This window comes from Podarcis cretensis (assembly GCF_951804945.1).
Source record: "Podarcis cretensis genome assembly, chromosome: 7".
In the NCBI taxonomy this organism is placed as follows: Eukaryota; Metazoa; Chordata; class Lepidosauria; order Squamata; family Lacertidae; genus Podarcis; species Podarcis cretensis.
This window is the reverse complement of record NC_137176.1, coordinates 90,763,353-90,786,223: the sequence shown is the minus strand read 5'-3', so window position 1 is coordinate 90,786,223 and position 22,871 is coordinate 90,763,353. Positions and strand designations below refer to the sequence as shown.

The window sequence follows — 22,871 nt, the reverse complement described above, 5'->3', positions numbered from 1 at the left end:
GCTGTCAGCCTGTAATTCCCTTTTTACGACTTTGAGAATTGTTTTCTGCTATAAATCAGGGGGCCCCCTTGTCCAGGAGAATAAACATTGCCAAGGTTCTTAGGCAGCTGGTCTTCTGCCTGGCATGAAACATTTGAAAATCTTTAAGCTCATCTTAATATACAGGCCCTGATCAAAAATATAAGCTTTGATAAAAATGCAGGCTTATGATTAGATGCCTCAGAAGAAGAAGCCATTGCAGGAAAATACCATTTCCAGGTAAGAATGTAGCATTCATACCACAGCGTGGTGGGAGGGTGTTCCACAGGGCAGGTGCCACTACCGAGAAGGCCCTCTGCCTGGTTGCCTGTAACTTGGCTTCTCGTAGCGAGGGAACCGCCAGAAGGCCCTCGGAGCTGGACCTCAGTGCCTGGGTAGAATGATGGAGGTGGAGACGCTCCTTCAGGTATACTGGACTGAGGCCGTTTAGGGCTTTCAAGGTCAGCACCAACACTTTGAATTGTGCTTGGAAACGTACTGGGAGCCAGTGTAGGTCTTTCAAGACCGGTGTTATATGGTATCGGTGGTCGCTCCCAGTCACCAGTCTAGCTGCCACATTCTGGATTAGTTGTAGTTTCTGGGTCACCTTCAAAGGTAACCCCACATAGAGTGCATTGCAGTAGTCCAAACTAAGTCCCCTAGATCATTTTTGTTATCAAGGCCTGGGCTTGATACCAGAACTTCACTTTTCCATCCATCCTGTTTTTATCTTCTCTTGTTTTGCTAAGAAGCAGGCTGGAGAAAACTGCTGGAAATGATATCTCAAAGCAGGAAGCAGAATTTGGAGGGAACAGTGTGAAGACAAAGAAGCCGAAATGTCATCAGGTATGTTAGCCAAGATGAGATGTGACGCTGGGAAAATAGCTGAATGTTAGCAGAGAAGTGCAATTATACTGCCAACTAGTGTTGGGTTTCTAAGGTTTGCAAACTCACCCATGTTTGGAAGCAAGCTCACTTCTCAGTGAACATTTGGGTGCTGGGGTGCCATACATATCTCTAATCAAAAGGGCTAGAAACTTGATTTTAAAATGGATGAATGAGGACCCAAGTCACTTCAATCCTTCTGTGAGGCTGTTGCTAAAGTTTGCTTTGTTATGTCAGACATCTTTCCCCCAAAACTTTGCATGTTCTGAAATGGTTGTCTTCCATGAGAGGTTCAGAGGATGGCAGAACAAGAATGAGTCTTTTTTGTGATGGCTCCCTGTCCGTGGAATGCTCTCCCTTTCACTTTCATTGGTGAAAACCAGGCGTTCTGTTGATTAATATTCTGTGATTTTAAATGTGTAGGAGGAAAGTTATTGGTTTGTTTTTGCTTTATTATTATGTATTTTTCTGTTGTGAACCACCCTGGGATCAGAATCTTCAGATGAAGGGTGAATCGAAATAATAATAATAATAATAATAATAATAATAATAATAATAATGTTTTATTTCAGGACAAGGCTAACTTTACCCCATCCAAAACAACCTGGGAAGAGGAAGAGAGCTCATCAAAGGGAGTAGGCTTTTTCTGTTTGTTCTGGGGCGTTTACACACTTCGTAATTACCTGCAAGGTGTCGCTGGAGGTATAAATGACAATCAGGCTTTGATGATGGTGGTAATAATTGTAAAGTTGTGGGCAAACATATCAGACGACTCAGCGATTCTTAGAAGAATCATAGAATCATAGAGTTGGAAGAGACGACAAGGGCCATCGAGTCCAACCCCCTGCCAAGCAGGAAACACCATCAGAGCACTCCTGACATATGGTTGTCAAGCCTCTGCTTAAAGACCTCCAAAGAAGGAGACTCCACCACACTCCTTGGCAGCAAATTCCACTGTTGAACAGCTCTTACTGTCAGGAAGTTCTTCCTAATGTTTAGGTGGAATCTTTTTTCTTGTAGCTTGGAACCATTGCTCCGTGTCCGCTTCTCTGGAGCAGCAGAAAACAACCTTTCTCCCTCCTCTATGTGACATCCTTTTATATATTTGAACATGGCTATCATATCACCCCTTAACCTCCTCTTCTCCAGGCTAAACATGCCCAGCTCCCTTAGCCGTTCCTCATAAGGCATCGTTTCCAGGCCTTTGACCATTTTGGTTGCCCTCCTCTGGACACGTTCCAGTTTGTCAGTGTCCTTCTTGAACTGTGGTGCCCAGAACTGGACACAGTACTCCAGGTGAGGTCTGACCAGAGCAGAATACAGTGGCACTATTACTTCCCTTGATCTAGATGCTATACTCCTATTGATGCAGCCCAGAATTGCATTGGCTTTTTTAGCTGCCGCGTCACACTGTTGGCTCATGTCAAGTTTGTGGTCAACCAAGACTCCTAGATCCTTTTCACACGTACTGCTCTCAAGCCAGGTGTCACCCATCTTGTATTTGTGCCTCTCATTTTTTTTGCCCAAGTGCAATACTTTACATTTCTCCCTGTTAAAATTCATCTTGTTTGTTTTGGCCCAGTTCTCTAATCTGTCAAGGTCGTTTTGAAGTGTGATCCTGTCCTCTGGGGTGTTAGCCGCCCCTCCCAGTTTGGTGTCATCTGCAAACAGCTCTTCTTTATTCTGAGGCCAGAACTGAACTGAGCTGAAGGGCTCAGTCAGCCTGCTTATATAGAGCTCCAGTACCTTGTTACTGTAACAACTTTGTAAAACTATCCAATCACTGAACGTCACTTTCGATCCTTCATTTGCATACAAACTATCCAATCACTGAAAGTTACTTTCGATCCTTCATTTGCATAACTATCTACAGTATCCCCCTGCTGGCCCAGGGTGAGAACTTCAGTACATAACAACAACAACAACAACAACAACAACAACAACATTTCTACCCCGCCCATCGGGCTGGGTTTCCTCAGCCACTCTGGGTGGCTTTCAGCAGAACTTTAAAAACAGAATAAAACATCAAACATTAAAAACTTCCCTAAAGAGGGCTGCCTTGAGATGTCTTCTAAAAGTCAGATAGTTGTTTATTTCCTTGACATCTGCTGGGAGAGCTGCTATCACTGGATTAAGCCCATCAGTTCTTGTTGAATTAATTAAACTACATAGTTTTAATTGGATTTTTTTTGGGGGGGGAGGGAGTGCAATTAATTGTTTCTGTTTTGAATTCTATTATTACCTTCCTTGGTGGTTTGTGCAGGACTTCTATTGTCAACACTGCTTTTTATATGGTAGGAAGCCAAACGCATTTAATTCCGCTTGTGATACAGCTGTAAGGTTATGGGGCAGCAGTGGGGGTCTGGGGGACAGCAGACCGAAGGCCTGGGATTTATTGCAGATTAATCCAACTTCAGTTTTTAATTAAATGGTTCCATCAGTTTTGAAAGCCTCTTTTCTAGTTTCCAGAGCCAGGCCTGTATTTAATGACCCGTTTTTAAAGAGCCTCAGCAAGGTGGACTCATTCTGTGTGTCTTCTATGTGCTGGCAAAACTAGCAGCCTGCTTCGAGCACCATAATATAATAATAATAATAATTTTATTTATTTATATCCCGCCCTCCCCAGCCAAAGCCAGGCTCAGAGTAGCTAACAACAGTAAAAGTAACACAGTTTACATAAAGTCACCATCTATTAATTGAAATACATTCTAAAATCAATTCATTCTAAAATCAATTCAGAGTCAAATTAAAGGCAACCATTGGGTTCTATGAGGGTTACAGAAAGAGAGAGGGGGTCAGACGGTGCCTTGGCCAAAGGTTTGGTGGAACAGCTTCGACTTGCAGGCCCTGCGGAAAGATGTCAAGTCCCGCAGGGCCCTAATCTCTTGTGACAGAGCGTTCCACCAAGTCGGGGCCAGTGTTGAAAAGGCCCTGGCCCTAGTTGAGACCAACCTAACCACCTTGTGACCTGGGACCTCCAAAATGTTGTCATTTGTGGACCTTAAGGTCCTCCATGGGACATACCAGGAGAGGCGGTTCCGTAGGTACGAGGGTCCTAGGCCATATAGGGCTTTAAAGGTCAAAACCAGCACCTTAAACCTGACCCTGTACTCCACCGGGAGCCAGTGCAGCTGGTAGAGCACTGGATGAATGTGATCCCGCAGCGAGGATCCCGTAAGGAGTCTTGCCGCGGCATTCTGCACCCGCTGGAGTTTCTGGGTCAGTCTCACGGGCAGCCCCACGTAGAGCGAGTTACAATAATCCAGTCTGGAGATGACCATCACGTGGATCACAGTGGCTAGGTCAGGGCGAGAGAGGTAAGGAGCCAACTGCTTAGCTTGGTGGAGATGGAAAAATGCCGCTTTTGTTATAGCCGCAATCTATATTGACGTCATCCGCTCAAACCGACGGAGCGATGCAGCACGATGCTGCTGGAAATGTGTTTAAAATGTGTGGAATTCCACCTGGAAAGCTGGACAGGGGGTCAGAACTGTGGGCTGACCCACAGGGCTGCTTCCTGGGTCCAGAGGTGTCCCTTCCAAGTGACCGCAAGGCCCCTGCGTCAGCCATTCCACGGAGGGATGGACGGAACGAAGCGGACTGGAAGTCGGCTTGGACCAAAGGGCAGGGATGCTGCGGTTGCTAGGCAACCACTGTGCTCTCCTTTCTCCCACCATCACTCTGGCTCTGACTCCGCCAGCGAGGGCTCCTTGTTAGAAAATGGAGTCAGTCCCGCTTTGTGCTTCCCCGGTGGCAAGTATCGCCAAAAGGGATGTGGGCACCTGGGCACCCTGGCTGGCGCTCCCTCATCCCGAGGGCCAGACTTTGCTGGTGGCAAAATTGCCCTAGGGCTGCCTTTGCCAGCCTGGCAATCTCCAGGCCTTTTGTACTACAACTCCCACAGTTGTAGTCCGAAACCTCTGGAGGGCACAAGGTTGGCCAAGGCTGCCCCCTGGCCTGGTATGAAATCTTTTGGAGGGTTGACATCTTTCCGCAGGGCCTGCAAGACAGAGCTGTTCCGCCTGGCCTTTGGTTTGGACTCAGTCTGACCCCTATGTTTCCCTCCCCTTGTGGTTTTGATCTATGGGCTACTTTAAAAATGAGGCTGCATTTTAAATTGCATTTTAACCTGTATTTTAAGTTGGTCCCCCCCCATTATGTTTTTATTGTAATTTTACTGGTGTTAGCCGCCCTGAGCCCAGCTCTGGTCGGGGAGGGCGGGTTATAAATAAAATGTATTATTATTATTATTAGTCTGTTGTCTCGAAACCTTTCATCTGTTGAATTGTAGATTGTGTAATGCATGGGTAGGCAACCTAAGGCCCAGGGGCCGGATCCAGTCCAACCGCCTTCTCACTCCGGCCCGTGGACGGTCCAGGAATCAGCATGTTTTTACATGAGTAGAATGTGTCCTTTTATTTGAAATGCATCTCTGGGTTATTTGTGGGGCCTGCCTGATATTTTTACATGAGTAGAATGTGTCCTTTTATTTAAAACGCATCTCTGGATTATTTGTGCGGCATAGGAATTTGTTCTTTTTTCTTCTTCAAAATTTTGCTGACCCCTGGTGTAATGCTACTGAAACGCACCTAGCGCCGTGTCTTAACGGGGGCAACCTTGGCCTTTTCTCTTTTTTCCAGAGGCCTGGAGAGTGCCATGGACTTTGTGACAGAGGGTAACAGCCACGGCGTTCCTCATCTGAGGTAAAGTTGTGATAAGGGATTTTGGGAGCAAGCTCAGGGAGAGGGGCATACGGGGGATGCCACAATGCTCGCCAAGAAAAATATATACGCTCTTAGAAAGAGCAGCACTTTTTTTAAAAAGTGCTTTGTGTGCATGTAGCAAAGGGGGGGGGGGAGAGGAAATCACTTAATAGATTTATTAAGCCCAAGGAGAGTGCAAGTTTTGGATTTAAAAAGACGTCTTTCTTGGACCTGTTGTGCTTAGGGAAAATAAATACAAGCAGGGATTGGAGCTTAATGCTTTAAACTTTGGTGCCCTGTTTACTATATCATGCTAACTTCCATTTTTTTGTTATTTGTTATTTTTTATTTGGTTTTCACCATTAATGTTTACGTTCAAAATCACAAATGAAACAAATACACAAGATTCTCTTGAATCATTAGATTTCGCTCCACCTCTCCATGGGTTCCTTACTTTTCCTTTTCTGCTGCATATTTTTAGACACTCCAATTACCGGTAAGTCTTCCTAAAGAGTTCAGTTGTTTACAGTGGTTTCCCAAATATCTTAAAAACCCTGCCCATTCTTTGCTGAAGTTATGATCTTCCCAATTTCTGATTTTCACGGTCATTTTTGCCATCTCTATGTAGTCCATCAACTTGGTCTGCCATTCCACTCTGGCAGCGGCGTAGCTGGGTTGTCAGCACCCCTAACCTGCCGCCGCTGCCAGCTTCTTCTTGCTGCTGCCTGGGCTGGGGTATTTACGGTAAGGTAGCCACGGCGGCGGCGGCGGGTCCGTGTCAGGTGATCTGAGGCGAGTTGCCACTGGCGCTGCCGCTCAAACGATGCCGCTTGCCCGGAGGAGGAGGAGGGCAGAGAGGCAAGGAAAATGCAACATGGCCCAGCAGCTGCAGCAGCAGTGGCGGCGGCGGGGCTGTGAGGAGGGGCTGCCTGGCACGCCCTCCGTGGCCCTGACGCGCGGGGAGCTGCTGCCTGCCTGCCGGACGCCTTCAGCCCGGACGCGCGCACAGCTCGTCGGTTCGGCGAGACATGGGGCTCTGCTACAGCCTGCGCCCGAGGCTCTTCGGCGACTCCGGAGGCGGCGAGCGCGCCCCCCCAGATGTTGCACCCGGTGCGGCCAGCCCCCCCTGCACCCCCCACGCTACGCCACTGCACTCTGGTAGGGACATCGTGGTGGAAGAGCTTTCAGGTATGTTGAAGGGGTTGCCTGCCCAGCAAAACCCTCACTGGAAGATGCAGCACAGAATCATAGAATTGCAGAGTAGGAAGGGACCCTGAGGGTCATCCAGTCCAACCCGCTGCAGCGTAGGAGTCTCAGCTAAGGCAGGCTGGTTTAACCATTGCCTCTACTTTGCTTCCATTTCAGAGAAGAGCCCTTGGCCAAGAAAGTTCGGCTGGGAGCAGAGGAACGGCTGCCCGCATCCAGGGACGAAAATAAGGCAGTGAGTAGCATGGGGTTTTCTGCAACAACATTTCACACCTAAGCTGCTTTACTATGCCAGAATGTAGTGTCAGGAGTTCAGCCTACACTCGAGTAGGACCCTGGCAGAGACACATGCTCGACTGGCATGTTCTCTCCCTCCTGGTCGATTGTTCGGGAGCTTCAAAAGCTTTCTTCTGACCGAACATCACAGCGACCGATGCCAACTGACACCGGCACACTTAGGGGTCTGCAGAGTTTGTGCATCATGCGTGACAGACCTCAGCAACTCAGCGTTTTGGCTAATCTACCTTATTTACATATAAACACACACGGAGCACTGCAACATGGTTCTCTCTCTCTCTCTAGCATCAGACAGCAAAGAGAAAAAGAACAAAGGACAATAGTCCCACTTCACGGAACACAGGAACACAAACACCCTATCTCCGTCACTTCCCACTCTGTGGAGTCAAAACATATACCGTCATGTGAAAGACAACAATCCCATGACTGCAATCACGGAGCAGGAATTCTAACATGTAGCAGGGGTCTTGCAGATCAAACCAAAGATCCGCCTAGTCCAGCAGGGCTTGAAAGCAGGAACTGCCCAGCGTTTTTTGTCCCCCAGCAACTGGCATTCAGAGGTATACTGCCTCTGATTCTGGAGGCTCCACAATAACCATCAGTAGTAGATCCCTCAGCTCCATGAGATGAGCTTTTGACTAACACCGTTCTTTTCTTTTGAATAACTTTTTTATTAGGTTTTCTAAATGAGGATCATAGGGATAATAAACGATACAAATGAATAGGCCAAGTCTTCTCACGTCATTTGTATATCACAAAAACAGCACAATAAATCTGCAGGAGTGAATAATACATTTTAGGGCTGGGTGATATATCAACATATCGTCCAAAACTGGTTTGAAGTCCATATCGTGATATCGGTTTCATAATTTTTGACCTGGTGATATATTGCGAATCATGATGCGTGTGTGCTATGCAAAAATCACAATGCTGGAAAAACAATCTCTGTATAACTCCATCCTTATTTCGGACATCGTGATATATTGGCATATCATGATGTTTAGCTGGTGATATACACCACAAAGTTGAAAACCGTATATCGCCCAGCAAAGTAATTATGCATTGTGTGAAAAAGGACTTTCTAATGCAGTCATACCTTGGTTGTCGAATGCCTTGGTACTCAGACGTTTTGGCTTTGTGAACATTTTTCGGAAGCCACACGTCCTCCGCAGCTTCTGATTGTGCCCAGGAAGCTCCTGCAGCCAATCGGAAGCTGCGCCTTGGTTTTTGAACCGTTTTGGGAGTCGAAGAGACTCCCAGAATGGATTAAGTTTGACAACCAAGGTACGACTGTATATGCCTTGCGTTGCATTGAGTTTTTGGGAGAGAAGCAACAAACTGTCTCCATACCTGCTGTCTGCAAACTGCATCATTTTTTAAAACTTGCCTGAATGCTTCCAAGCCTACCTTTGAGGCCCTAAGTTCCAGAGAAGCATGTTTGTGTGTTTTAACTGCAAAGAGATTAGACTCTCAAGGAGGCCAATTTTTCTTCCTGATTCTTGTTGTTGTGCAGTCACAGGACATCCACACAGCTTTTCTTGTGACAAACTCTTTCCCCACTTTTCGTTTTGGACAGGTCACAAGGCGGCAGGTGCAGAACACGCCGCTCTGCTTGGAAACGGGCAGCACCTCAGCGGAGGAAAGGAAGAGGAGGAAGAAGAGGAAAGTCTCTGGTGCGAAAGCGGAGACGGAGGAGGTGGGAGAGAGTCCAGGAAACTGCAGCAAAGCAAGGGCTCTGGAGCAGGAGAACTTGAACGGAGCAAAGGGAGTGGAGGAAAAAGTGGAGAGGGACAAGGAGGAAGGAGAGGGCGCAGAAGAAAAGGAGAAGAGCGAGGTGAAGACCGAGCAAGAGTTGGATAGAGAGATTGAGGTGCAAAAAGAGGGTGTTGGGGAGGCCAGGAGGAAGAAGGTCCAGGGGGAAGAGGCCTCAGAGGACGGCATGAGAGGAAAGAAGGCCAATAAAGGCCGGAAAAAAGGAGCCACCTCCAAACCTGGGTGTTTGGGAGACTCCAGGAAGAGGAAAGCGAAGGAGGAGGATGGAGGCGCGAGGAAGAAAAGGAAGGAGGAGGAGGAATGCGGAAAAGAGGACAAGTGGAAGTGGTACGTGCTGGGTTCGGGTTGGGGCTTTTGCCATTACAATTTTTGAAATTGATTTTATAAATTTCAACCCAGTTATGCAGATTATTTCCAAATTGGTTCAATTTTGTTTAGGTGACTTCTTGATGCATCCTTGATTTCCAATGTCAACTGCATTTGCAGATGCTTATTTACTTCTGGTTACTTTCCATTTTGCAAAAAAGATTGCTCAGTCGTCAGCTGCACTCTTACTGAGTTCTATTCATGTTATTATGGTAGGACGCGGGTGGCGCTGTGGTCTAAACCACTGAGACTCTTGGGCAGGGGTCAGCAAACTTTTTCAGCAGGGGGCCAGTCCACTGTCCCTCAGATCTTGTGGGGGGCTGGACTATATTTTTTGGGGGGGAATGAACGAATTCCTATGCCCCACCAATAACCCAGAGATGCATTTTAAATCAAAGCACACATTCTACTCATTTAAAAACACCAGGCAGGCCCCACAAATAACCCAGATATGCATTTTAAATAAAAGGACACATTCTACTCATGTTAAAACACGCTAATTCCCGGACCATCCGCGGACCGGATTTAGAAGGCGATTGGGCCGCATCTGGCCTCCGGGCCTTAGTTTGCCTACCCATGCTTTTGGACTTGCCAATCGGAAGGTTGACAGTTCGAATCCCCGTGACGGGGCAAGCTCCCGTTGCTCTGTCCCAGCTCCTGCCAACTTAGCAGTTCAAAAGCATGCTAAATAGGTACTGCTGCGGCGGGAAGGTAAACTGTGTTTATGTGCACTCTAGCGCTTTTCACGGTCCTCCATGTGCCAGTAGTGGTTTAGTCCAGCCGGCCACATGACCCACAAAGCTCTCTGTGGACAAACGCCGGCTCCCTCGGCCTGAAAGCGTGATGAGTGCCACAACCCCATAGTCGCCTTTGACTGGACGTAACTGTCCAGGGGTCCTTTACCTTTACCTATTCGTGTTATTGCATTACAGTGGTACCTCGCAAGACGAATGCCTCTCAAGACGAAAAATACGCAAAACGAAAGAGTTTTCCGTTTTTTGAGTCGTTCCGCAAGACGAATTTCCCTATGGGCTTGCTTCGCAAGACGAAACGTCTTGCGAGTTCTTGCGAGTTTGTTTCCTTTTTCTTAAAGCCGCTAAGCCGTTAATAGCTACTAAGCCGTTAATAGCCGCTAAGCCGCTAATAGCCGCTAAGCCGCTAATAGCCGTGCTTCGCAAGACGAAAAAACCGCAAGACGAAGAGACTTGCGGAACGGATTAATTTCGTCTTGCGAGGCACCACTGTATTTAACCTTCTCGGAAAACATCAAGCGCCGATACAGTAGTCCTTTTCTTTCCCATCTGTGTACGTCGGGAGTCTGATTCCAATTGCTGACTTAGCTGGTCTTGTGGTTCCGCTGCTGCTGATCTCTTCCTCTGATTTCCAACGATGGATTTCCAACCCTTGGGTGGCATCAGGTTGGGGTCTGAGAGAGGCCAGGGATGCTGCTGCAAAGCGATGGGTCGGCTGGGAAAGGCTCAGGAAAGTGCAGCCCAAGCAATCAAGGGGATGGAATGGCTCCCCAGTGAAGAAAGGTTACGCCGTTTCGGACTTTTTAACTTAGAGAAAAAGCGAGTGAGAGGCAATAGTTTATAAAATGATATACAGTGGTACCTCTGGATAAGAACGGGATCCGTTCTGGAGCCCCGTTTGCATCCTGAAGCGAACGCAACCCGTGTCTGCACGTGTGCAGGTCGCGATTCCCTGCTTCCGCGCATGCACGTGATGTCATTTTGACCGTCTGCGCATGCGCGAGCGGCGAAACCCAGAAGTAACGTGTTCCGTTACTTCCAGGTCGCTGCGGAGCGCAACCCGAAAATGCTCAACCTGAAGCAACTTCAACCCGAGGTGTGGCTGTATGGCATGAAGAGAACAGAGAGAGTTTCTCTCTCTCTCAAACTCATGGACATGCAATGAATCCTAGAATCCTAGAATCATAGAGTTGGAAGAGACCACAAGGGCCATCAAGTCCAACCCCCTGCCAAGCAGGAAACACCATCAGAGCACTCCTGACATATGGTTGTCAAGCCTCTGCTTAAAGACCTCCAAAGAAGGAGACTCCACCACACTCCTTGGCAGCAAATTCCACTGTCAAACAGCTCTTACTGTCAGGAAGTTCTTTCTAATGTTTAGGTGGAATCTTCTTTCTTGTAGTTTGGAGCCATTGCTCCGTGTCCGCTTCTCTGGAGCAGCAGAAAACAACCTTTCTCCTTTTATATATTTGAACATGGCTATCATATCACCCCTTAACCTCCTCTTCTCCAGGCTAAACATGCCCAGCTCCCTTAGCCGTTCCTCATAAGGCATCGTTTCCAGGCCTTTGACCATTTTGGTTGCCCTCCTCTGGACACGTTCCAGTTTGTCAGTGTCCTTCTTGAACTGTGGTGCCCAGAACTGGACACAGTACTCCAGGTGAGGTCTGACCAGAGCAGAATACAGTGGCACTATTACTTCCCTTGATCAGCAATGCTTCTGAATCCCAGTTGCTGGAAACCACAGCAAGAGGGGAGAGATGCCCTTGTGTTCGAATCCTGCTTCCAGGTTTCCCATCTGGTTGGCCCCTGTGAGAACAGGATGCTGGACTAGCTGGGACACTGGCCTGATCCAGTAGATCTCTTCTTAGGATCTTATGAGAGATGGGTATTTGGGGAGCCAGGGGTGCAAACATTTGGCCGGATAGGATGGCGGGTGGTTTAGTGAGACCTGGCTTGCTGGGCTCTGGGGGAGATGGGATAGACTGTGGGGGGACAGTGTAGCACCCTGCTTGTGGTTAACGCTTAGCTGGAATGAAATATTCAACGCAGCAATAGAGAAATTAAAATAGTAATTTATTTGTCAGACAAATAAATGAGAGGCACAGTGGTATATGGTTACCAAGCTCTGGCCTGGCCTCCTGCCATTCTGGCCAGCACTTATATTTCCTTAATCCAGCCCCCTTGCTCCTCCTGTGGCTGCCTCTGTCCAATCAGCCTGGTTGAAATTCCTATTGGCTGTTTGCTAGAACCAATCACAAAAGATACACCCATTTCCTTCTGTCCTTTTATGGGAAACAAAAAGCTATCTATAAATGACAAATAAGTAGTAATATATCTTACATGTGTCTCAACAAGGAATCTTAATTACCAGCTCACCTCTTGCCCTCCTTGCCCTATTGCCTTCCAAAACAGATGGTTAATCTTGAATTTTTATCTTAAACATATGTCAAGGATTTTGAGTTCACATCAACATTGAGAGATCTCCTTCATTTGAAGGTTTCTAAACAAAAGGCCTGACAACCATATATCAGGAGTGCTCGATGGCGTCTCCTGTCTGGCAGGAGGTTGGGCTGGTGGCTGACTTAATTTCAGGATAGTTACAACTCTTACAACTATATGAAATAAGAATCTAGCATTTCTTAAATCCTTTGCATAATTGTATTTAAACTAATATATTTAATACATAAATAACCTTTTAAAAGGAAAAGAAATCTTAAAAGGATCTTAGTTTAAGAAAGAAACAGCTTTAGAAAAGACTTCCCAAAAAATGCTCTCTTTCTGCCAGCTAGATGCTTTTTCCCATTTGCTCTTGGCCTTTTTAACCTTAGGAAGAAGATATGGCTCATTTTACTATTTATCCACCCTTAATTTGTAGGGTCAGTGTAACCTTGGCTCTCAGCCTGTAATTCCCTTTTTACGACTTTGAGAATTGTTTTCTGCTATAAATCAGGGGGCCCCCTTGTCTAGGAGAAAAACATTTTGCCAAGGTCCTTAGGCAGCTGCTCTTCTGCCTGGCATGAACATTTGAAAATCTTTAAGCTCATTTTAAAATACAAGCCCTGATTAAACATATAAGCTTTAATAAAAATGCAGGCTTATGATTAGATGCCTCAACAGAAAGGCAGGCTTTAGAAAAGTTTCATTCAAACTTGGTCCGCCAGATCCCACGAGTGAGGAAGCAGAAAGGATAGTGGGGAAGATTTCTGGAGGGCAGCCTGCTAGCCTTCAATATCCTCAAAGTCATCCTTCTCATTTTATACAAGGAAGTTGGCCCTCCAATCCTCACATGCTCAGAGGAACTCTTGGTACTGCAGTGAAGTTGCAGAGTTTCCTTAGCTGCAGAGTTATAGTTTGCATATGTACGTATTGGATAGGTGCATCAAGACTTATTTGCATGGACACACTGAATTCTTTATTTTTTATTATTTTCAAACATACAATTACATACATAATTAACTAATACATCCACTGATAGATTCGGGGTGGGGGGGGAAATCAAATATTATCAAAAAATTAAAAACTATACATCTCGACATATTCAAAAAGAAAAGAAAAAAGAGAAAAAGAAAGACAAGACTAAGACAATAACAAAAACAAATTTTACATATGTATTTTCTATTAGATGCTAATTGACACAATTCAGTCCTATAGTAGCATTTCTCATAAGTAATACCTTTCCAAATGGAATGAATCTCCTTATGTATTTTACTTGTTATAGACTTCCATCTACCTCGTAATGGTTCATTTTACCTTTCAAAAAGAGATATCCCCCTGTATTTTATGTTTTATCCTCATCTTGGTATGAGGAAGGGACGCAGGTGGCGCTGTGGGTTAAAGCCTCAGCGCCTAGGGCTTGCCGATCGAAAGGTCGGCGGTTCGAATCCCTGCGGCGGGGTGCGCTCCCGTCGTTCGGTCCCAGCGCCTGCCAACCTAGCAGTTCGAAAGCACCTCCGGGTGCAAGTAGATAAATAGGGACCGCTTACCAGCGGGAAGGTAAACGGCGTTTCCGTGTGCGGCTCTGGCTCGCCAGAGCAGCGATGTCACGCTGGCCACGTGACCCGGAAGTGTCTCCGGACAGCGCTGGCCCCTGGCCTCTTAAGTGAGATGGGCGCACAACCCCAGAGTCTGTCAAGACTGGCCCGTACGGGCAGGGGTACCTTTACCTTTTACCTTTACCTTTACTGGTATGAGGAAGCAATGTATCCCTATTTACAGAATTATTCAAGGCACAACCAAATCTTAGTAGTGGGACCTTGTTTCATTAAGTACTGAATTATTAGCTTTCCTGTTGAATGCATGTACAGTCATACCTCATGTTACGTCCGCTTCATGTTACGTTCTTTCAGGATATGTCCCACGGTGACCCGGAAGTACCGGAAAGGGTTACTTCCGGGTTTCGCTGCTTGCACATGTGCAGATGCACAAAATGACGTCATGCGCATTTGCAGAAGTGGTGAATCGCGACCTGCGCATGCACAGATGCGGGTTGCATTCTTTTCAGGTTGCGAACGGGCCTCCGGAACAGATCCTGTTCACAACCAGAGGTACCACTGTGGTATTTTTCTGGAATTCTTATTAAGATGCACAACAAACCTTTGAGTCAGTCCATCACGTATATATATCTCCCCCAACCACTGTTAAACTAAACTGGCATTGCCGATATCTTTAAAAAGCCTGTATTTGATTTTAGAGCTTTTCACATCCAGTCCCCCCCCCCCCACATTAGCCTGTATCACTGTCCCACTAAACCTTTATCTGTTTTATCAATAATGCTCACGGATGTAGGGCTCTCAGAGCAACAGCAAGGCTTGGTTAGCCCTGCATCTCTGAGCAAAGAATCCACAAAGTTTTTCCACGTTCATAGAAAGGTAAAGGACCCCTGACAGTTAAGTCCAGTCGCAGACAACTCTGGGGTAGCGGAGCTCATCTTGCTTTCAGGCTGAGGGAGCTGGCATTTGTCCGCAGACAGCTTCCGGGTCATGTGGCCAGCACGACTAAGCCGCTTCTGGCAAACCAGAGCAGCACACGGAAACCCCGTTTACCTTCCCGCCGGAGTGGTACCTATTTATCTACTTGCACTTGACGTGCTTTCGAACTGCTAGGTTGGCAGGAGCAGGGACCGAGCAACTTGAGCTCACCCCATCGCGGGGATTCTAACCGCTGACCTTCTGATCGGCAAGTCCTAGGCTCTGTGGTTTAACCCACAGCGCCACACCCGCATCCTTGATATGTTCTATATACTGTGGCTTAAATCTATTTGCCCACTAGGTGTCAGCATAAAGCATTCATTTCATGTTCTCAGATTTCACAGAAGCACATAAGTTGTCTTACAATCAGCATCTTGTAAAAGGTAAAGGTAAAGGTACCCCTGCCCGTACGGGCCAGTCTTGACAGACTCTGGGGTTGTGCGCCCATCTCACTTAAGAGGCCAGGGGCCAGCGCTGTCCGGAGACACTTCCGGGTCACGTGGCCAGCGTGACATCGCTGCTCTGGCGAGCCAGAGCCGCACACGGAAACGCCGTTTACCTTCCCGCTGGTAAGCGGTCCCTATTTATCTACTTGCACCCGGAGGTGCTTTCAGCATCTTGAATCATCATCAAATTGTAGAGTTGGAAGGGCCCCCCCCAAGGTTCTCTAGCGATGCAGGAATCCTAAACAATCCCTGTGTTATGGAAATTACCGGGGGGGGGGGGCGCACATCTTTAAAGTTGTTAAATGTCACAAATATTATGTCTGAATGTCTCCTTTCAACTTGACAGCTCAGGGAAGTTAAAGGTAAAGGTACCCCTGCCCGTACGGGCCAGTCTTGACAGACTCTGGGGTTGTGCGCCCATCTCACTTAAGAGGCCAGGGGCCAGCGCTGTCCGGAGACACTTCCGGGTCACGTGGCCAGCGTGATATCGCTGCTCTGGCGAGTCAGAGCCGCACACGGAAACGCCGTTTACCTTCCCGCTAGTAAGCGGTCCCTATTTATCTACTTGCACCCGGAGGTGCTTTCGAACTGCTAGGTTGGCAGGCGCTGGGACCGAGCAGCGGGAGCGCACCCCGCCGCAGGGATTCGAACCGCCGACCTTTCGATCGGCAAGCCCTAGGCGCTGAGGCTTTAACCCACAGCGCCACCTGCGTCCCTGCGTAACTTCAGGGAAGTTACATAGCTTTAAAAATGATATAACATCAACTCCTTTGCCAGTTTCCTCCATTTCAAAGCTATTTTCCCCTTGAAAAAAGGACTCCAGAGGTGACAATTGCTGAGCTGATTGTTGGCCAAGGAAAGCCAAATCTAATGCCCAGACTTGCCAAGGGGTCCAGACATGCAAAGGAATGGTTTGGGTGGTGGGACTTCAGAGGTGTTCGCCTCTGGTAATCTTATACCTGGGTCTTGCCCTCCCATGTCGAACTGTATTCTGGGATATGGTGGGGAAGTTTTAAAAGTCACCCCATCCTCGGGGTTCAAAAATCCTCTTTGAACCTGTTGCGCAATAAACTTTGGTCTACAACTACAGTGGTGCCCCGCAAGACAAACGCCTCGCAAGACGGAAAACCCGCTAGACGAAAGGGTTTTCCGTTTTGGAGGCGCTTCGCAAAACGAATTTCCCTATGGGCTTGCTTCGCAAGACGAAAATGTCTTGCGAGTTCCTGTGGTTTTTTTTTCCCTCCCCCCCCCCTTTTTCTAAGCCGCTAAGCCGCTTATCAGCTGATCCGATAAGCCAATAAGCCGCTAAAAGCCGCTAAGCCACTAATAGCGCTAAGCCGCTAAGCCGTCAATGGGCTTGCTTCGCAAGACGAAAAAACCGCTAGACGAAGAGAATCGCGGAACGGATTCTTTTCGTCTTGCGAGGCACCACTGTATTTGCTCCGGTTGGTGGCTGGACTCCTTCCTTTATTCCGCAGGGACCCGCGGGCTCTGCCCAACCAGCTGGGGGACTGAGCAGGCTCACACCTAGATTTTTCCGTAACATCCAGCCTCCGCTTAAAAACCTCCAAGGAAGAGCAGCCCACGACTTTCCACTGCCAAATAGCTCTTACATTCAGACAGTTCTTCCTAATGTTTAGTCACAATCTCCTTTCTTGGTTTTTTTTATCCATCAGTTTGAGTCCTGCCCTCTGAAGCAGGAGAAAACAAGCTTACTCCATCTTAATTTCAGGGTTGTGCGTCCAAGCCCCATGTTGGGCAAAAGATTCCTGCATTACGGGGGGGGGGGGGCAGGGTTGGACTAGATGACCCTTGCAGGTCCCTTCCAAGTCTATTATCATCAAACATTTATAGTTTTAGATTTAGAAGTTTGGATTGGATTGATTGATAGGCTGGGGCTGAAATCCTACAGCCATTTACTTGAGAGTAGTAAGCCCTTTTGGACCCAGTGGAACTTACTTCTGAGTAAGCTTCCAACCAAGTCAGTTGCTGACTTTGAACTTGTACTTGCTAAGATTAGGCCTGTCATATGTCTTTAAAAAATAAATAAATCCCCCCCCCCCATATTTAGTTACATTTCGTTGCACAGATCTATCACATAAAGCATTGCTCCAACAAGAGCATCGACTTCCCTCCCTCCCTCTTTCTGACTTCCCAACATCTTTTAAGAAATTCTTCCCATTTCTATGGCCACTTTTTTACCTTATATCTTCTTATTTTTTAAACCACCTCCTTATATTTAAATCAGTTCCATATTTTCTCATTACAAAGCATTTCAATTCAAACCTACAGACGTTTTCAAATGTTTACAATTTTCTTTCATATAAAATATAAATTTGCCACAGTCCTTCTGAAACAGTTTGTCTCGCCGATTCCAGATGTTCCCCATCAGCTTTGCCATCTCCACATATTCTACCATCTTTATCTGCCATTCCTCCAATGTAGGAAGTTCCCCTCTGCTTCCATTTCTGGGCCAGGAGTATTCTTTAGGCTTGCCGTATGTTAGGAAAATTCACGACAACGCGGTGTAAAAAGCAGCAGAAGCAGCTCAAAAAGCTTAAAGCCACTATTTTTGGGTTAAAAAAACCCTAGCTAAGACCCCACTTTTATTGCGATCAGGTCACTTATTTAAATAGTATTAATGCAAGATTTCTCAAATGTTTACTTCTGTACTGTGCAAAAACAAACTAACAAACAAACAAACAAACAAACAAACTACAAAGACAATTGCCACAATTGTCTTTGACAACATACAAACCAACTTAATTGAAAACTTTTTCCAGAAATATATATATATTTTTTAGAAAGAGTAAGAAACGAAACTGTCATTTGCCACATATTAAAATACTGGAGGGGAGCGATGGGAGTCCAAAAACATCTGCCAGAGCATCTTCTCCACCAAAAAAACCTCCCAAACTAGCAAGCAACCCCCTAATGTTGCTCTTGTCTCTTTAAATGAATCTGGCCCGGACGGAAAGGCTGCCTAGCAACCGCTTTGCTTGCATCACGTGGCGAGCGAGGCAGATGCTGAGCCCCCTGAACTACATTTCCCATCATCCCTCAGCGCTCTGGCATTGTGGGTAGCCAGGACTGCTGATCAAAACATGCCTGCTTTTTTTTATTATTTTAAAAATAGTGCATCGTTGTCCTTAATGATTATGATGATTATTTTGGAAAGCATGCATGGAAACACATGCATTTAATTTTTGCTGCTTTTGTAAGCCTTGCTTTAAGAGGGCTGGGGGGAGATCAAAGCAGTTCCAGGTGGAAGGTCGTGCAGGAGGGAGACACAGCTGTTGCCATGTGGCTGGGATGCGATGCAATGACTTCTTAGCAGGCAAGGAGTCATAGCAGGATCAGGCTTTTGCAGACTGACATGCCCGGCATCCTGGAATGCTTAAGCATGTGCTTTCACTGGCTGCATGGGCATCATGCCCATTCCATGCCCAGATCCCTCCAGCATCCCTCCAACACGTCCTGACATTTAATGCCATGCGGTTTCACGCAGCGTGCAGGAATGCGAAGACCTCGAGGATCAGGTATGAGAGATTTGCAGCAGCAGCAGCAACAACAACAGTAATAATAATAATAATAATTAACTGCAATAATGGCCTCGGAGAATAAGAGGGAACTCAGCACTCAGAAAGTGAGCAAAGAAAGGGCAATATCTAAAGAATATTTAAAACAGTACCGTGAAAAATGCAAATCTCCTGGCAGGTGTAGACTGAATCTTGAACGTTAAAGGGAATCGTAAACGTAAAAATTGTTCCCGGTATGTAATAGATATAATAGGAAGTGTGTATAGGAATAGAGAGTAAATATATTTAGAAAGCACAATGAGGTGATTCGGAAGTCAAAGATATGTGTGGCGTTAGATGATGTGTAGTCAATTAATGTTTAGTTGTCATTGTGGTATTGTTTTTGTCTGTTTGTGTTGTATGTTTTGCAATAATAATAATAATAATAATAAAAAACAAACAAACTGCAACCCCAAACCCACTTATTTATCGCAAAGTGCCAACACAGCAATGTAACCTGTATATCTCATTTTTTCCCGGTGTGTGTCATGTTTCTTCTTTATGACTGCTGTTGTAATAAATAATCCTTCATTTAAAAAAGAATAGCCTCGTGCCTTTAGGGTGGAGGTGGGTGAGGAAGTTTCCTAGGAAACTTTGTTCGGAGGGGGGGGCAATTTTTTTTTTTTTAAAATCATTTTGTAACGTATATTTTTTTTCATCTCATGAAATTTATCTATGGCTTGGTTGCGTGTGCTGTGTTGTGTTGTGTTGTGTTGTGTTGTGGGGGGGGGGGACGACGACCCTCCAAGCAGCTTGCAAAAGGATAACACAGTAAAAACGTACAACATACCGTATTTTTTGCACCATAACACTCACTTTTTTCCTCCTAAAAAGTAAGGGGAAATGTCTGTGCGTGTTATGGAGGGAATGCCTACGGGTGGCATGCCTACGGATTTTCCTCCTCTAAAAACTATGTGCGTGTTATGGTCGGGTGCGTGTTATAGAGCGAAAAATACGGTAATTTAACAGAAAGTTAAAAGCACCACAGAATAGACTGGATCAAATTCCTGCATTGATTCCTGCATCTCTGGGAGTTGGACTAGATGACTCAGGATCCCCTTCAAACTCTACAAATTCATGAAAATAAAACTCATATGAGCTTTGCAATGCTTTGTTTTGCTCTTTTATATTTGATGGAAGCTGGGGTAACCCAGTCAGATGGACGGGGTACAACAAATTATTAATATTAATATATTAATATATTAATATATTAATATATTAATATTCATTATCTCTCTGGAACTTGTCACTGATTTTTTGGGAGCTTCTGTAATTGACTTTCATTTTTCTTACTTGACCATCCAGTCCTATTCTCACAGTGGCCAAACAGGTCTAATTTCATTTTGCATCCTCTCAAATTAGTCCGGGGCAACAAGCTGTGCAGCTGCAAAACAGTACAATTGAAAATAAAACCTGTTAACTAAAGCTGTAAAGTACACCTGAAAACAGTGAGAAATAGAGACATACACAGTTGATTGCTTCCAGGTTACCAAGGACCCCGTCTCTCAGCCCTTAGAGGCCCGGGCGGCCAGGAGAGTTTTAAAATTCCTCTTCAGTGTTAATGATGAGGCTAGACAAGTGCTCGTCCCCCGCAAGGGCATTCCAGAAAGAGGGAGCCACCTCAAAGAAGGCCCTGCTATGGGTAACAGGGCAGCCATTGCAAACTTTGTAAATTTCACATTTTGCAAACAAGGTCTCTATTGCCTGAGTCAATAAAACAATGGCTTCATCCGTGTAAATGAAATAAAGATAAAGAAAATAACGGGTCCATCCGTTAGCACTTTGGAAAGAAATAACATTTGGTGATAGATTTGGAAAATAAGATAATGGGTCCATTGTTTTATTTGGAGAAAATAATAATTATTATTTATTATTTGTACCCCGCCGATCCGGCTAGGTTTCCCTAGCCACTCTGGGCGGCTTCCAACAAAGATTAAAAATGCATTAAAATATTACACTTTAATACCTTCCCTGAACAGGGCTGCCTTCAGATGTCTTCTAAATGTCAGGTAGTTGTTTCTTTCCTTGACATCTGATGGAAGGGCATTCCACAAGGCGGGTGCCACTACTGAGAAGGCCCTCTGCCTGGTTCCCTGTAGCTTAGCTTCTCGCAGGGAGGGAACTGCCAGAAGGCCCTCGGAGCTGGACCTCAGTGTCTGGGCTGAACGATGGGGGTGGAGACACTGCTTCAGGTATACTGGGCCAAGGCCGTTTAGGGCTTTAAAGGTCAACACCAGTACTTTGAATTGTGTAATGGGTCTGTAATAATGGCCCGCAGTCTCAAATGATGGCTTTGTAAGAATGGGCCCATGAAATTTGGGATATAAATAAAATAATGAGTCCACCTGTCTGTAGGGACTCTGGAAAGCCTGGGCTGAGCTTAACTCTTGCGCCTTTCCCTAAAATAAAATAAATAATAATAATAATAATATAATAACCGGATTTTCAAATACAAGAAACAAAGCCGTCCAAGTTAACTTTGAGCAGAAAAGGGAAATGTCATCCTTGGTTCTTTGTGCTCTTTTGCTCTTGCCAGGTGGGAAGAGGAGCAGCATGCGAATGGCGTGAAGTGGCAGCAGCTGGAGCACAGGGGACCGTACTTTGCGCCTGCCTATGAGCGGCTGCCGCGGGGAGTCAGCTTCTATTACAACGGTGGGTATAGTCTTTCCTTCAGTTTGTATGGAATGGGCTGCAAGGTCCGTGCTTTCCCTGAACTCACCCTGAGTGGCAGTGAGCTGGGATGAGGGAAAGAGATGGGAGAACAACCAGGATTGGTGCGACCGTATGGCTGTGTTAGAATTCCCACCCCGTGATTGCAGTCATGGGATTGTTGTCTTTCACATGACGGTATATGTTTTGACTCCACAGAGTGGGAAGTGACGGAGACAGGATGTTTGTGTCACTGTGTTCTGTGAAGTGGGACTATTGTCCTTTGGTTTTTTTTTCCTTTGCTGTCTGATGCTAGAGAGAGAGGGAGCCATGTTGCAGTGCTCCGTGTGTGTTTATACGTAAATAAAGTAGATTAGCCAAAATGCTGAGTTGCTGAGGTCTGTCACGCATGATGCCCAAACTCTGCGGATCCCTAAGTGTGCCGGTGTCGGTTTGCATCGGTCGCTGTGATGTTCGGGCAGAAGAAAGCTTTTGAAGCTCCCGAATGAACGACCAGGAGGGAGGAACATGCCACTCTCAGGCATGTGTCTCTGCCAGGGTCCTACTCGAGTGTAGGCTGAACTCCTGACAGGCTGTAGCCTGTGGCTTGAAGAGGAAGAGAGTAAGAGAAAACCTGCCAGCGATCAGATGCTCATCCTTTGACCCTCTCCAAGTTGTTCCCTGACCGTCTGCACTAAGCAACCCTTAATCTCTGGAATTTAGAGACGTGGGTGTCACTGTGGGTTAAACCACAGAGCCTAGGACGTGCCGATCAGAAGGTTGGCGGTTCGAATCCCCGCAACGGGGTGAGCTCCCGTTGCTCGGTCCCTGCTCCTACCCACCTAGCAGTTTGAAAGCACGTCAAAGTGCAAGTAGATAAATAGGTACCGCTCCGGTGGGAAGGCAAATGGCATTTCCGTGCACTGCTCTGGTTTGCTGGAAGTGGCTTAGTCATGCTGGCCACATGACCTGGAAGCTGTACGCCGGCTCCCTCCGCTAATAAAGCGAGATGAGAGCTGCAGCCCCAGAGTCGGTCACGACTGGACCTAATGGTCAGGGGTCTCTTTACCTTTACCTAGATGTCCCTTTTATTGTGCAGTCGTGACGGTTTGTGCTCATGATGATAATGGGGCGGTTATATGCAATCGATGCTGTTACCTCCTGCAAGAGTTTCGGGATACTGCTTCCTTTTCAATCAGTGCACAACCTAGAGCTCCCTGCTGAAATC

At 46.4% G+C, this 22,871-nt stretch overlaps 1 protein-coding gene and 1 long non-coding RNA gene across 3 annotated transcripts in view; both read left to right on the top strand.

The window, feature by feature from the left end:
* LOC307220619 overlaps positions 1-22,871 on the top strand; it is an 83,850-nt gene that overhangs the window by 26,891 nt on the left and 34,088 nt on the right. Inside the window, exon 1 of one of the 2 annotated variants that reach the window (XR_013840997.1) lies at positions 3,759-3,947. The exons of the other annotated variant lie outside the window; for it this stretch is intronic. This is a non-coding gene — a long non-coding RNA (uncharacterized lncRNA). Of the gene's footprint in view, positions 1-3,758; positions 3,948-22,871 lie in introns of those variants that run through there. 2 annotated transcript variants of the gene reach the window in all.
* The window catches only part of TOP1MT (DNA topoisomerase I mitochondrial), a 42,454-nt gene continuing 20,356 nt past the window's right edge, over positions 774-22,871 (top strand). The window contains exons 1-6 of the mRNA XM_079984288.1: positions 774-864; positions 1,476-1,605; positions 5,544-5,606; positions 6,972-7,047; positions 8,686-9,209; positions 21,531-21,646. Of these exons, the coding sequence (XP_079840414.1) occupies positions 5,560-5,606; positions 6,972-7,047; positions 8,686-9,209; positions 21,531-21,646 (763 nt within the window). The 5' untranslated portion in view covers positions 774-864; positions 1,476-1,605; positions 5,544-5,559. The remainder of the gene's footprint in view (positions 865-1,475; positions 1,606-5,543; positions 5,607-6,971; positions 7,048-8,685; positions 9,210-21,530; positions 21,647-22,871) is intronic.